The 12496-nt window shown below is 43.4% G+C and overlaps 1 protein-coding gene across 2 annotated transcripts in view; it reads left to right on the forward strand.

The window, feature by feature from the left end:
* Positions 1–3895: 3895 nt before the first annotated feature.
* The window catches only part of GRHL2 (grainyhead like transcription factor 2), a 155290-nt gene continuing 146689 nt past the window's right edge, over positions 3896–12496 (forward strand). For both annotated transcript variants that reach the window (XM_027583098.1, XM_027583107.2), the window contains exon 1: positions 3896–4320. In XM_027583098.1, the coding sequence (XP_027438899.1) occupies positions 4301–4320 (20 nt within the window). In that variant the 5' untranslated portion in view covers positions 3896–4300. The remainder of the gene's footprint in view (positions 4321–12496) is intronic.

Below are 12496 nucleotides of genomic sequence, written 5' to 3' on the forward strand. Positions count from 1 at the left end.
AAAAAATAAAAGATTCACCATAATAAAACAACAATTTAGTACCAAATACTAAACTTTTTACTTTAGGAAAATGTAATTAGCCAACATAATAGATGCTAAAGATTACTACTAAAATGATAATAAAAATAAACAATTCTGGTTTTTTTGCCTGTGAATTCAACTACAACTTTAATCTTAGAAATGAAATAATTTAGTTTAAAAACAATACTCTTTTATGACTAGCTTTTTATCTGAAAATTTACTTTGTTGCTGCCACCTAAATGACCATCAAACCTTAAACTGTGCGGAAACTTTTAAGTCCATGATGAATACTGTGGCAAATTCCAGGCTCATTTTTTTGATATGCTAATTGCTCCAATTAAAGACAGTGGTCAACCATTATATAAACAATCACTAGGTTGAGAATGGAATAATGTTGAAGAAGAAAGGAATCTTGACCATCACTGACCAATAAAAAGAAAGATTTGGCCATAAATGCTGGTTTTGTTTGCACCAACAAATTTGGGACTGACAAATTTGATAAAAGCTTTTGGATAATTTTTTTTTACAAAGTTTTTTTTTTTTTAAGATTTTATTTATTTGTCAGAGAGAGAGCACAAGCAGGGGGAGCTGCAGGCGGTGGGGGGGGAGCAGGCTTCCCGCTGAGCGGGGAGCCCGATGTGGGGCTCGATCCCAGGACCTGACCTGAGCCACCCAGGCATCCCTGGATAATTTTTTAAATGGCTGCAAATTAAAGATGACAGATTGACTCACACTCGTTTATCTTCATTGTTTCCTAAAGAGGACAGTAAAGGAACATAAAAGATAAATCCACAGGAACCAAGGTCACGAAGGAGGAATCATCCACAAAACATGTATTTCAACACAAGTCTGCAAGATGGGGTGGATGGAACAGTAGAAACTGGTTTAACACAACAGCAAAAAACTACACTCTAATGTCATCCTAGAAGTGAATACAGAAAGAGTCTGATATGCTACCAAGCTTCAGAGTGCCCCTAGTCCAGAGATCATCAGAGGGAGATGCTAATGAGTGGTCCCAAGATCCCAGAAGTTGAGAAGAGGTGAGAGGCAGGGGCCTGAGTGAATGTGAGCATTTAGAGTTGTCAGATCTTCAGGTCCCCTGTCCCCTTTCTTGCAGCCAGGTGATTACCTCGAGCTGGAGAAACAGCAGAGAGACTTGTATGCCAGGCACAAAGAAAGGCAGGGATAAGGTACCTACAGAAAAGAAAAGAACATGAAAAATTGCATAGTAAGCAATGACTCACCTGGACCCCTTTCCCTGAACTGCTTCCAGAATATCAGCAGCCAGGTGAATGTCACCTCAGGCAAGAAATTGCAGATATTTCTCTTGAGAAACTGAAGAGCCCAAAAGAAAAGAAGCAGCTATGGAAAGAGCCTCCACCTGATCACCATACAGCAAGCCCACTCCTTCCCACTCTTATACATAAAGTTTCTGGTGGGGTTTTATGACCTCATTCTTAAGTATGAATGGAGGGTCAAAGGTTTGCAGACCTTTGATGGAAGCCTTCAACATGGTGAAATTTTAGAATACTAGAGAACTAAGGAGCATAATTATGACATTTCAGAATATTAGAAATAAAGGGACATTCTGCAAGTTTCTATAAAGAAAAACTCCAGTTCACAAAGAAATGGGAATCAGGATGGCATTGGAATTCTCAATAGAAACACTGGATATTAGAAGATAAAAGAGCAATTTTTATCTACTTTTGAATGAAAAATTTCAACTTAGAATCCTACCCTTGGTCAAACTTTCCATCAAAAGTAAGGGTTGAATAAAGCCATTTCAAGTTTTGCCTTCTGTACCCTTTCTTGGGTTGTTACTGGAACATGTGCCATGAAAAACGAAGCAGTAAACCAAGGAAGAAGGCACAGGACAAAGCAATGGGGTTTTTGCTCTGGAGATGAAGGAATGTTCCAGGATGACAACCGGGCAGCAGGTCCTGAGAGAAATTCATCTCCTTTGGAACAGGAGGACAGTGGACTTTTGGAGGGATGTTCCAGGCAGGAGGGGGAGGATGGAATTATTTGATCACTTGGAAAATAAATTTGGTAGTCATTTAGTAGATATGTTGTAGAAAGAATATCAGGATGGGTGCATAACAAACTAAGTAAACAGATTGAAAGGTTTTATAAGAAAGAAAACAACCACAGTACACTAGTTGGCTTTGTTGTCACTGGTATTTGCAGTCACCAGCTACTTACTACCTCTAAACTGGAAAATAGCTATGTTGGAAGAATGGTGGAAGGGAAAACTGTATGAGGTCTGAAAAGAGCTAAATCCTTCTCTAAAGGCAACAGGTGGTCGAAGCATAACAATTAAATTGATAAATCAAAAGATAGCAGTATAAATTATTTAGAAATGGGAAGGTCGGTGCACCTGGCTGGCTCAGTCTGAAGTCTTCAACTCTGGGTTGTAAGTTCAAGCCCCACCATGGGTGTAAAGGTTACTTAAAAATAAAATCTTTATATGAAGAAGAAGAAGAAGAAGAAGAAGAAGAAGAAGAAGAAGAAGAAGAAGAAGAAGAAGAAGAAGAAGAGGAAGAAGAAGAAGAAGAAGAAGAAGAAAAAGAAGAAGAAGAAGAAATGGGGAGGTCAATGACAGAAGAGATGGCTAAAAGTGGAATGTGGATGCCTCTAGAAAGGAGATTAAGAAGGTAGAGAAAAGGTGGGTATTGTATTGTCTTAAAATATATTATCTTTAAAAAAGTGTGTGCTTATACTGTGCTTAAAAAGTTAATAAAACTTTTAAATTCACTTGGGGAGCATAAAACATGGAACAACCAAACCTTGTCTCATAATGTAATTTTCAGGAAATATCTGATCCATAAAGATTAAAATAGAAGTTGGGTATCATCTCTGGCAATGTAGTATTAACTTGAAATAAAATATGGTATAAGTCCCACGCCCTCCTTATTTCTACGATTCATATGTATGGACTACATTCCTGTCAGAACTTTCACCAATATTCTTGAGGAACAAATGGTTATATTAAACCTTTGGTAATTTGTGTGGTTCCCAACCAGGAGACCCAGAAGCACAAATAAGTCAGTTTCATCCTGAATTGTTTCCATAGCAACCATATTAAGCTGGAAGGATAAAGCACCTTTGTAGTGGCTGCTTCTATTGAATTACAATGTAAATGTTGATGCCTGCCTGGAAACGTCAAATGACAACAGGTTTACAGAAGGGATTGATTCAGTGGTTGTTTGCAGCTCTGGAATCCCAGGCTAGAGTGGAGATAGAAGAGACAGGCCTGGGCCATCTTAGCGTCTATTCACCCCAAATCTTCTCACCCCATCAAAACCACCCCACTGTCCATCTGCCCAGCTCATGAAAGGATGCTCATCTCTGTGAAAATCTGTAATCTACCTGATACCTCTTACACATGAGGACACGAAAAGTGTTTGTTCTGGATAAGAATGTTAAAAATGCAATTACACAACAGACTCGGCAATCTTTGTGTTTTTCCCCCCTCTGAGCACAAAATAAACTTCAGTCCCTCACTCTTCTGACAACGTCAAAAGTCCTCCTAAAGTGGGTATTCAAAGCCTTGCGGTCATGCTGCGCATTTGATTCCGGTTGGTTTGGGGTACCTGAGTTCAGCTCTCCATAGGCCTTCCGTTTGACCCACAATCCCTAGTGGTTCCAAGTGTTGCTTTTTTTTCCTGCCCCCCCCCCCGCCCCCGGCCGGCCTCCAGGAAGAACGAAAGCGTGGCGTGAAGTCTACTCCTAGCCCTGACCCTCAGCTCCCACAGGCAGCTGCACAGCTGCAAGCGTGCCGCCGCTCCACTCAGGTAAACCACGGAGTGAGTTACCTGCACTTGGAGAAGGGCCTTACCTGAGCGCGCCTCTGCCAATGGCAGCTCACCTGAGGGAGCTTCGCAGCCAATCACCGTGCAGCTCGTCCCTCGGGCTTGTATCCTTTAGTGAAAGAATTCAGCTCCTTGCGAGAAAGTTACCTGTGGCCGCCCAAGTCCGCCACTTTCTGCTCTGTGGCTGCCCATTGCCACGATCCCGGAGGACTCCGCGCCGCCCGGCCGCCTCCGAGCTCGGGCCCCATGTGAGGGGCCCCCCCTTATCCCACCTTTCCGGCTAGGTGAGGGCGCGAGCGGGCGAGCGAGCGAGAGTGGTGAGGGGGGACGGAAAAGCAGAATTACCTGTAGCTCTTGTTCTGCCATCTCGGGCGCTCTCACACACCTTCACCTGCACAGACTTGAAAGTCCAGTTTCACCAGAGGCTGAGGCTCCAGGAAAAGGGGAGCGAGTTCATTGGATCAAACATGTCACAAGAGTCGGACAAGTAAGTGGATCACACGCGCCGGCTGCTGCTACTACCGCTTTGGGCTGATGGCAACTGGTTTGTTATGTTTTTGTTTTTGTTTTTTTTAAGTTGCTATTGTTGGTATTTTTTTTTCTTTCTTTTTTCTTTTTCTTTTTGGTGTATCCGGACTTTTCCAGATTATGTTTCTACCCTGGTTAAGGGGAGAAACCCTACAAGAATGTGAATGTTTAATACCCCCTTTGGGCCTTGATAGTAAAAGTAGGTTTTCCTCTTTCCTTCCTTGCGAATGAGCTCAGCTCCCGTCTCCCAGGGCGAGGACTTGTATATTGACAGAGGTTTTGGTAGATGAGGGCGGGAGGCCTGTTATTCTCCCTCTCTTTAGTTGCTCCCACCGCTTCAGGCTTCTAAGGCCATTTGGAAACTCATCTGAGTTCCTTCGATTTGTGCAAAGGGCCTGCGAGAAGAGCGGGTCTTGGCTGCTTTTGTGTGAGCGCAACAAAGAGCCTTTATACTGGAGCAGAAACGGCCATCTTCCCGTACTGGGGCAGGAGAGTGCGTGTGTGCGCGCCCGCGTGTGCGCCCCTGTCGGGAGGCGAGGCGAGAGGCCGGGAGGCCGGGGTCGCGGGGGTCGCACCCCCGCCCCCATCCTCCGCTCCCCGTCCCCCTCCCCCGCATTGTTTGTTCGCCCTCCTCAGGTGCGGGAGCACAGGGCCCTACGGAAATGGGGGGAATTGATTTGAGGCCCCGAGTTTGCACCTCCGTGGGGCGCGAAAGGGCCCCTGCCACTTGTCGATTCACCCACGTCCGGACGACGTGTGCACGCGCCTGCGAGCCCTCGGCCCCCCGCGGACCGGCCGGCCCAGGCGCTCCCCGCCGGCGGCCGCCACCTCGGGCGTGGCTGGCGGGGCAGCGTGGGTCGCGCCGGGCCTTCTCGGGTGACTGGGATGCCAAAGCGGAGGGCCCGGGCGGCAGCGTCCGGCTTCCCGCGCCTCGAAGGCAGTGCGGGCAAGCACGTCCTTTCCGTCCGGGACGGGAACTCTGGACTCGCCCGGGATCGGCGGCCTGCGCGGCCCGAGCCGCCGGTCTCCGGGCCCCGGTCCAGTCGCGTCCTGGCGGCCTCCTGCAGGCCTGGCCCCCGCCGTGGCGACGGCTTTGTGCTAGCAGGGGGAGGTGGGGCCGAGGGCGGGAGCGGGAGGGAGCCGGAGGTGGGTCCCGCGGCCTTTCTCGGGATTAAGTGGCGACACTCCCTTCCCCCTCTCGGGCGCGTTCCGGGCTGGGAACTGGCCGAGTCCTCTTGGAAGTGCGTATGGGCCACATTTTTGCTTTTCTTGGTAACTTTACTCTGGTGTTGTGGCCACCTCAAGGAGACCTTCCTGAGGGTGACTCCGCCAGGGCAAGGACCGGGCGCCTGGAGGCCGGCGGTGCCTCTCCTAAGTGGCCCGGGACCGGTCCCAAATTGACCGACCCTGAGCGGGCAACGGGAATGCCCCGAGGACCTATCCAGGGGTGGAGGGGTGGAGGGGTGGACCATCTTCAAAGTTAAGCCGCTGGTAGAGTAGGCGTATCCAACAACACAGGCTGTCATACTTCTACCCCAACAACAACAAACCCCCCAAAACCACTACCAGATATGAGTACAGTTTTACCCACCAACGAAAAGCTAACTGCTTGATACACACCGGAGGGGGAAGAACTGGTGTTAAAAACGCTGGAAAAGGGTAGAAGTAGGGAAAAGAAGGTGTGTGATTGTAGGAGGATACCCCTACCATCACCCCACATTCTCTGTAGCCTTGTAGAAATCACTACTCGAGCTTGAAAACTTAAGTAGCCAAAAGCCGGAGGTGACAGCAGGATTTTTTTGGATTGTTTTGATCTTCGTGTCAAAAATGGTTGCAAACCTAGTGAATATCGGATAAAACTTCTTGCAATTCTTTAATTAAATCGCACGATTAACATTTGGTTGCACGGCTTAGTTTTGTAATCCAGCGTGACTCAAATGAATTCTGAATGAAAATGGGTCGATTTTTATTTTAACCTGTTATACCCAGCGCCAACAGACTCTTTATTTAGTATTGCAAGTAAGTTCTGCGTTAACAATCTGGCTTTACCACGATGCATTACTTAATTTTTATGGGTAATAACTATTTGGGATTCCATATACTTATATTTAATGAAAGTAGCTTTTATCTATCATGCTTTCCAAGACTTAATTTTGTATCCTGGGAAAAGTAATGCCCGTAAGAATACCCCATAAAAGACTGTTGGACCCCACTTGCCTCTCTCTGCCTGGACTATTGAGAAATGCTTGAAATTAATAAATGATATTTGGATTATTTTGGGGAATTCTAGTTTTGTTTTCTTAATGTTAATACTCTAATGGAGGACCGGAGGGTGGGTCCGGGTTTCACCCACCTGAAGCTTATGCAGCTGTGGGTGTTAGGTGGGGTGGGGGTGTGGGGTTTAGAAAAAGAGCAGGAGAGCAAGTTACGGGGGCCTCCTGCCAGAGCAAGCAAAGCGTCCTGAAGCTTGAGCTTTATCAGCTTCATGGTAAATCCACCTAGAGGGCCTATCTGTTTTCGAGAAGTAACCTAAAAGAATACACACAGGTATTTTTCCATAAACCCATCAAAGTGTACGTAATCTTTTGGCTAGCATAGGACGATAATTCCAGGTAGCAAGCCTGGACTGAAGTAGCATCATCTTTTTTATGGTTATGGACTTTTCAGATTGAAACTTTCTGCTTTTTATGTTCTGTAATGTTGATGCTATCTCTAATTAAAGCAAAGTATTTTCAGGACAGCCTGTCTTTGTACATATTTGAAGATTCTCTGTTCCGCCTTAAATTTTATTGAAGATTTATGATGTTGGTCAACAAGCTTGTGTATTCTAGCAAGGCAGTGAGAGATTTAGAAACTTTTTTTTTTACTGCCAAAATATATAAAATATATTCAGGGAGAAATAATATTACATATATGAATATAAATGAATATAATTTTATTTGATCCCCACAGGTATTTTTCATTACACAAATGTTTTCTGATTATGAACTATTTGCAACACATTCAGATAGGCATTATGAGAAAGTAAAAAGATGTATAAGGTGAGCCACAAGGGGCTCAAGGTCCTCAAGGGGCTCACACTCTCGTGGAAGGCGAGACATGAACAGACATAATTTTAATTAAGCCAATACCTGGTAAGTGCCTAAAAGTCACAAAGTAAATACAATAATGTATTCATCAAATCCTCCTCCCTATCGCAGTCCTCCTCCCTATTTACCCCCCTTTTGCATAGACAATTTCTTCCAGTCATCTTATGTGTTTTAAGGAGTCTGGCCATTATTCTAGAAAGAAAATAGAAAATGCTCCAAGTTATAGCTATTTCGAATGGTATAAACTTTCAAGTAATGGGATAAAACATTTTAATTACTTTAGTTCTATACATGCATGTTTGTTTCCATTTGGCTATATAAAATATATTTTAAAATCACAAGTATTAAGAAGTAATCATATCTTCCTCAAACCACTAAAAATATCTATTCATTTATTCAACAAATAAATCTTGAGTGCCACTGTATACCAGGCATTGATCCTGGCATTGAAATTCAGTAGTGAGGAGTGCCTGGGTGGCTCAGTTGGTTAAGCCTCTGCCTTTGGCTCAGGTCATGATCCCAGGGTCCTGCGATCCAGTCCCGCGTTGGGCTCCCCACTTAGCAGGAGTTTCCTTCTCCCTCTGCCCCTCACTTTGCTCGTGCTCTCTCTCTCTCTCTCACTCCCTCTCTCTCAAATAAATAAATAAAATCTTAAAAAAAAACAATTTAGTGGCTTGGGCGCCTGGGTGGCTCAGATGGTTAAGCGTCTGCCTTCGGCTCAGGTCATGATCCCAGGGTCCTGGGATCGAGTTCCGCATCGGGCTCCCTGCTCCTTGGGAGCCTGCTTCTCCCTCTGCTTCTCTCTCTCTCTGCTCCTCTGTCTCTCATGAATAAATAACTAAAGTCTTAAAAAAAAAAAAAAGAATAAAAAAAAAAAACAATTTAGTGGCTTAAAACAACAATTTCTTAAAAAAAAAAATTCACTAGTGAATAGAACAGAGTCCTTGCCCTCACGATGCTTACATTCTAGTAGGGGGAAAAGAAAAACAGACAGTAAATCAATCAAGAAGGAATACATAACAAATTAGAGGGTGATAAGTGATATGAAGGAAAGAAAAGCAGGCTAAAGAGATTAAGAATAATGGGAGCTATTTTATATAAGCTGGTCAGGGATGGCCTCTCTAATGAGATGACCTTTGAGCAGAGACCTGAAAGAAGTGAGAGATCAAGTACTGAAGATACCTGGGACAAGACTACAGGCTGATGGAAGAGCAAGTGCAAAGGCCCTGAGGTGGGAGAGTGCTTGGCATATTCAGAAAGGAGCCTGTAAAGCAAGGATGTAATTAAGTAAACTAATGAAATCTATTCTCTCCTTAATAGTCCAGATATTTGTGTATTCAAAAACAGACAAAATCATACTTATAAATGATCCTGGCGATGGAGAGGTAAGTAAATAATAAGCTAATAGCATCAGTCTTACCTCTTTCCTGAAGTATCACCAGTTTAATGGTTAAGGTCTTGTGTTCTTTTCCCTACAATGGATTAAATTCTGCACGCTCCTTAATTTAGAGATGAATAAGTACACACATCCTAGAAGACTGCTGGGAATTAGAACTGAAGAAGAGGGACCAAGTACAGGTGGTGTTTGCTCTGTCACTCTGCTTTAATGAAACCTACCACTCTTTAGCCACTATCTCAACCCTTTGATGTTAGCCTCCTGCAAAATAAAGCTTGCCTTTCCTGCCTTCTTCCTCTTGCCCTCTGTCAGTTTCTGCAAACTTGTGTCCTTCACAAAACGCAGACTTATCCACTGTGTTTGGAAGTGAGACACCACAGTATGCTTTGGTTAGCTTGGTATCTTCAATGAAGTAAAGTAATATACAGGCAAAGTTAACCTACCTGAAAAATAAGAAAATGCTAGACAACAAGATGAAAATTTGGATTGACTTTAAAAAAAGCTGAATTACTTATGTGCCTAATAAATATACTGCTGTGTTTATGTATGTTGTGCTTAATAGAAATCTCCAAGAAATACTTTTTTAAAAAATTTTTAAAAAGATTTTTATTTATTTATTTGACAGAGAGACACAGCGAGAGAGGGAACACAAGCAGGGGGAGTAGGGGAGGGAGACGCAGGCTTCCTGCAAAGCAGGGAGCCCCAGTGCGGGGTGATCCCAGGACCCTGGGATCCTGACCTGAACCGAAGGCAGAACACTTAAGACTGAGCCACGCAGGCACCCCTCCCAGAAATCCTTTAAATCATTGCTTCCCAAACTCATTTGATTACAAAAATACCACCTGAGGCATTTGGTTAAACTACAGATTCCTGGGTCTCACCCCAGACCTGTGAAATCAGAGGGGCTACGGCATCTGAATTTAAAAATTGTCCCAGCTACATTTTAATGTACATTTTATGATAGGGTTAGTTAGTGAAATCATGCTTTAAGTGAGTACTTGATGTGACTTTACATAATAAATTCAGTTTATATATTGACTTCTCAGGTGTTTATCCAGCGTGTCAGTGAAATGAAACCTGGGGGCTTTATTTTACTTTCTTTGTGCTATCCTATTTAAGCAGCTTCTGATATAATTTTAACTTGGCTTTAGAACTCTTTGGCCTCCTGTCAATTTTGTTTGCTTTCATTGTTTTGCTGAACTGCCCCTTCTGGAAGAATGGGGTCCTTTTGACAGGTCATATATTTCCAGAGCTGCTAAAGACCTGATTTGGAGTGATGTCACCCATGTGGGCCTCTGCCAGACCTGTAGTTAAGGGTCAAGCTCAGATTTTAGGCTGGAGCCCACTCACTAGGGAACTAGGTTAGAGTTAGAAGGTCAGCTTTGACCTTCTATAGTTTCATATTAGAACCTAAAACCGGTGTTCATTTTTCTAGGGACAGTCATTTCACTGAATTTAGAATCTATTTTGTAGCACAAAGTTAAAGATAACAAGTTCCAATCTGATGTTGGTCCCTGGTGAAATGATTTAATGGGATGATGGTTGTAGTTTCATTTCTAGGGCTAATGGTAGCTTTAAGTATTACCCTGATAAGGTGGTACTAGACCTTCTGTTGTCCTGTGATTAGGTCCTCTTTTAAACTGACTGCCAGGATCAGGCCACCCAAATGGGCCCAGTGCCATCTGATTTAAGGAGGATTAAGAGTTAGTGCTGGAGCAGTTGATGAGGAGCTATATCTAGCAATTTCTATTAGACTCTGCAAAGTCAAAAGGAGAATTTAAACAAGTGTTCAGGTAAGTCAAACATACATAGGCACATTTAAACAACAATACCCAATAACACAAGAGGTATTTGTTTAAAATCTATAGATAACTTAAACAAGATTATTATTTTGATGTTAGGTTTTTAAATCTGTTTTTTTTTTTTTAAAGGTTTATGTAATTCAAGCAAGTGCTTCGGTTTCTCTTTGTGACTTGGATATAACTAGGTACACATTTCTGGTTAAAAAGTGAATGATTGGAATAAAGAATATTTTCCCTCTTCCTCCCTAGTCTGAGCTAAACATTTTCCCCCTCCCTCCTTCCTTTCTTCCTTGGTCTGTCTCCTGATTCCGCTTTCTTGATTTTTTTTTTCCTCTCATATTACTTGGTGGAAATTGACACATGCACAGCTTTTATGCATTGAGATAAATGTGAATCTGATTTTCGATGTTACAGTGACCTTTGCTGCATTCTCTTAGCATTTACATTGAGCATCAGCACCCCATCGTTGCTACCTGAGCCAAGAGTTAAGATGGCAGAGATGATGTTATCTTATCTAATTGAAGTTAACTGAGTTTAACCTTCGAAAATTTTTACTTTTGAGTTATTCTTAGTATAAGAAAAGCCTTATCCTAAGTTAGAGTCCTCACTCATGATGCCTGGCCTCATATCAGGGTGTGGACCTTCTCTTCATTTTCCAAAGGTATTCAGGGATTGCTGTTCAATTACAACAGCTAAGTGTAAGCTGAAATTGAGTAGTGATTGGTTTGGCAAACTTGTCCAGGAAAAATTCCTTAGCGAGCAGCAACAGGTTGAATAGGAATTTTTGCTTTGGCCCAGGAGGACTAGTGGTTGCTTAGTAACAACAACATGTACCTGGGAGTCCCTCAGACAGCTTCACAGGTCTTGGGAAGGCCCCCAAATTTCAAATTCACCTTTCTCTCCACCTGCCCTGCGTATTTCTGTCCTTTAGAGAAGTCCCATCTCCTTGGTTCAAATCCATCCACCCATCCATCCAACCAACCATCCATCCATCCATCCATCCATCCATCCATCCATCCATCCATCTATTCAATACTAGGAAATTATATTTTATTCTGTAAGTCTTTTAATGGTAAATGGTAAAAAGGACTGGACTATAATGGATTAAATGGGATAGAAATAAGAAAGTACCTCTTTGAGGATCTACCTCCCAACTCCCACCCCACCCCCACTCATTTTTAGTGGGAAGAGGATTTAAAAGTGTTTAACTTGTGTTTTGGTGACTACCAGGATTCCAGTAACATTATTTCTAAAAACGGCACATTTTGAACTGCTATTTACCATACAAATACACCTTTTTAGAGTTCTTTGGAGAATACTAGAAAAGCTGGTACATTTCAGGGGATTTCAATGTACATTTCAACAATAAGTCCGGTTATGGAGATTGTTCATGCATTTGAATGGGCATTCAGTGGAAAGCAATTGCTGCCTGCAGCGGATGAAGAGCCTTATTTTACTTTGTAATGAACATGGCAATGAACTTTGTGGGGAGCACTTTTAAAGTGATCTGACTTCACATTCACTCCCAAGGAAATGCTTCCTTTACAAGTGTGAATGCAGACACCCTCCAGAGCAGAAAAAGAAAGCAAGATTTGCTTGCTGCTTCTTTTTACTTTGGCGCCTGCCTTTCATCTGAACGCTGGATGTACAAGTATGGCTCACCCCCCCCCCCCCCGCCCGCCCCATGCGGGCCACAATCTTGTTTTTTAAGGTCTCTGAATGGAGAAAAGAGAGGAAGAGAAAGAGCAGAAAGAAACTGTGCTTTGGCCACTGTTGCGTTGCCAGCACTTTTCTTAGTAGAGGGAGAGTCTGTCTCTTCCTGACTGAGGTCTAGTGTGGGATGGCATG

Source organism: Zalophus californianus, chromosome 4 (genome assembly GCF_009762305.2).
Source record: "Zalophus californianus isolate mZalCal1 chromosome 4, mZalCal1.pri.v2, whole genome shotgun sequence".
Lineage (NCBI taxonomy): Eukaryota > Metazoa > Chordata > Mammalia > Carnivora > Otariidae > Zalophus > Zalophus californianus.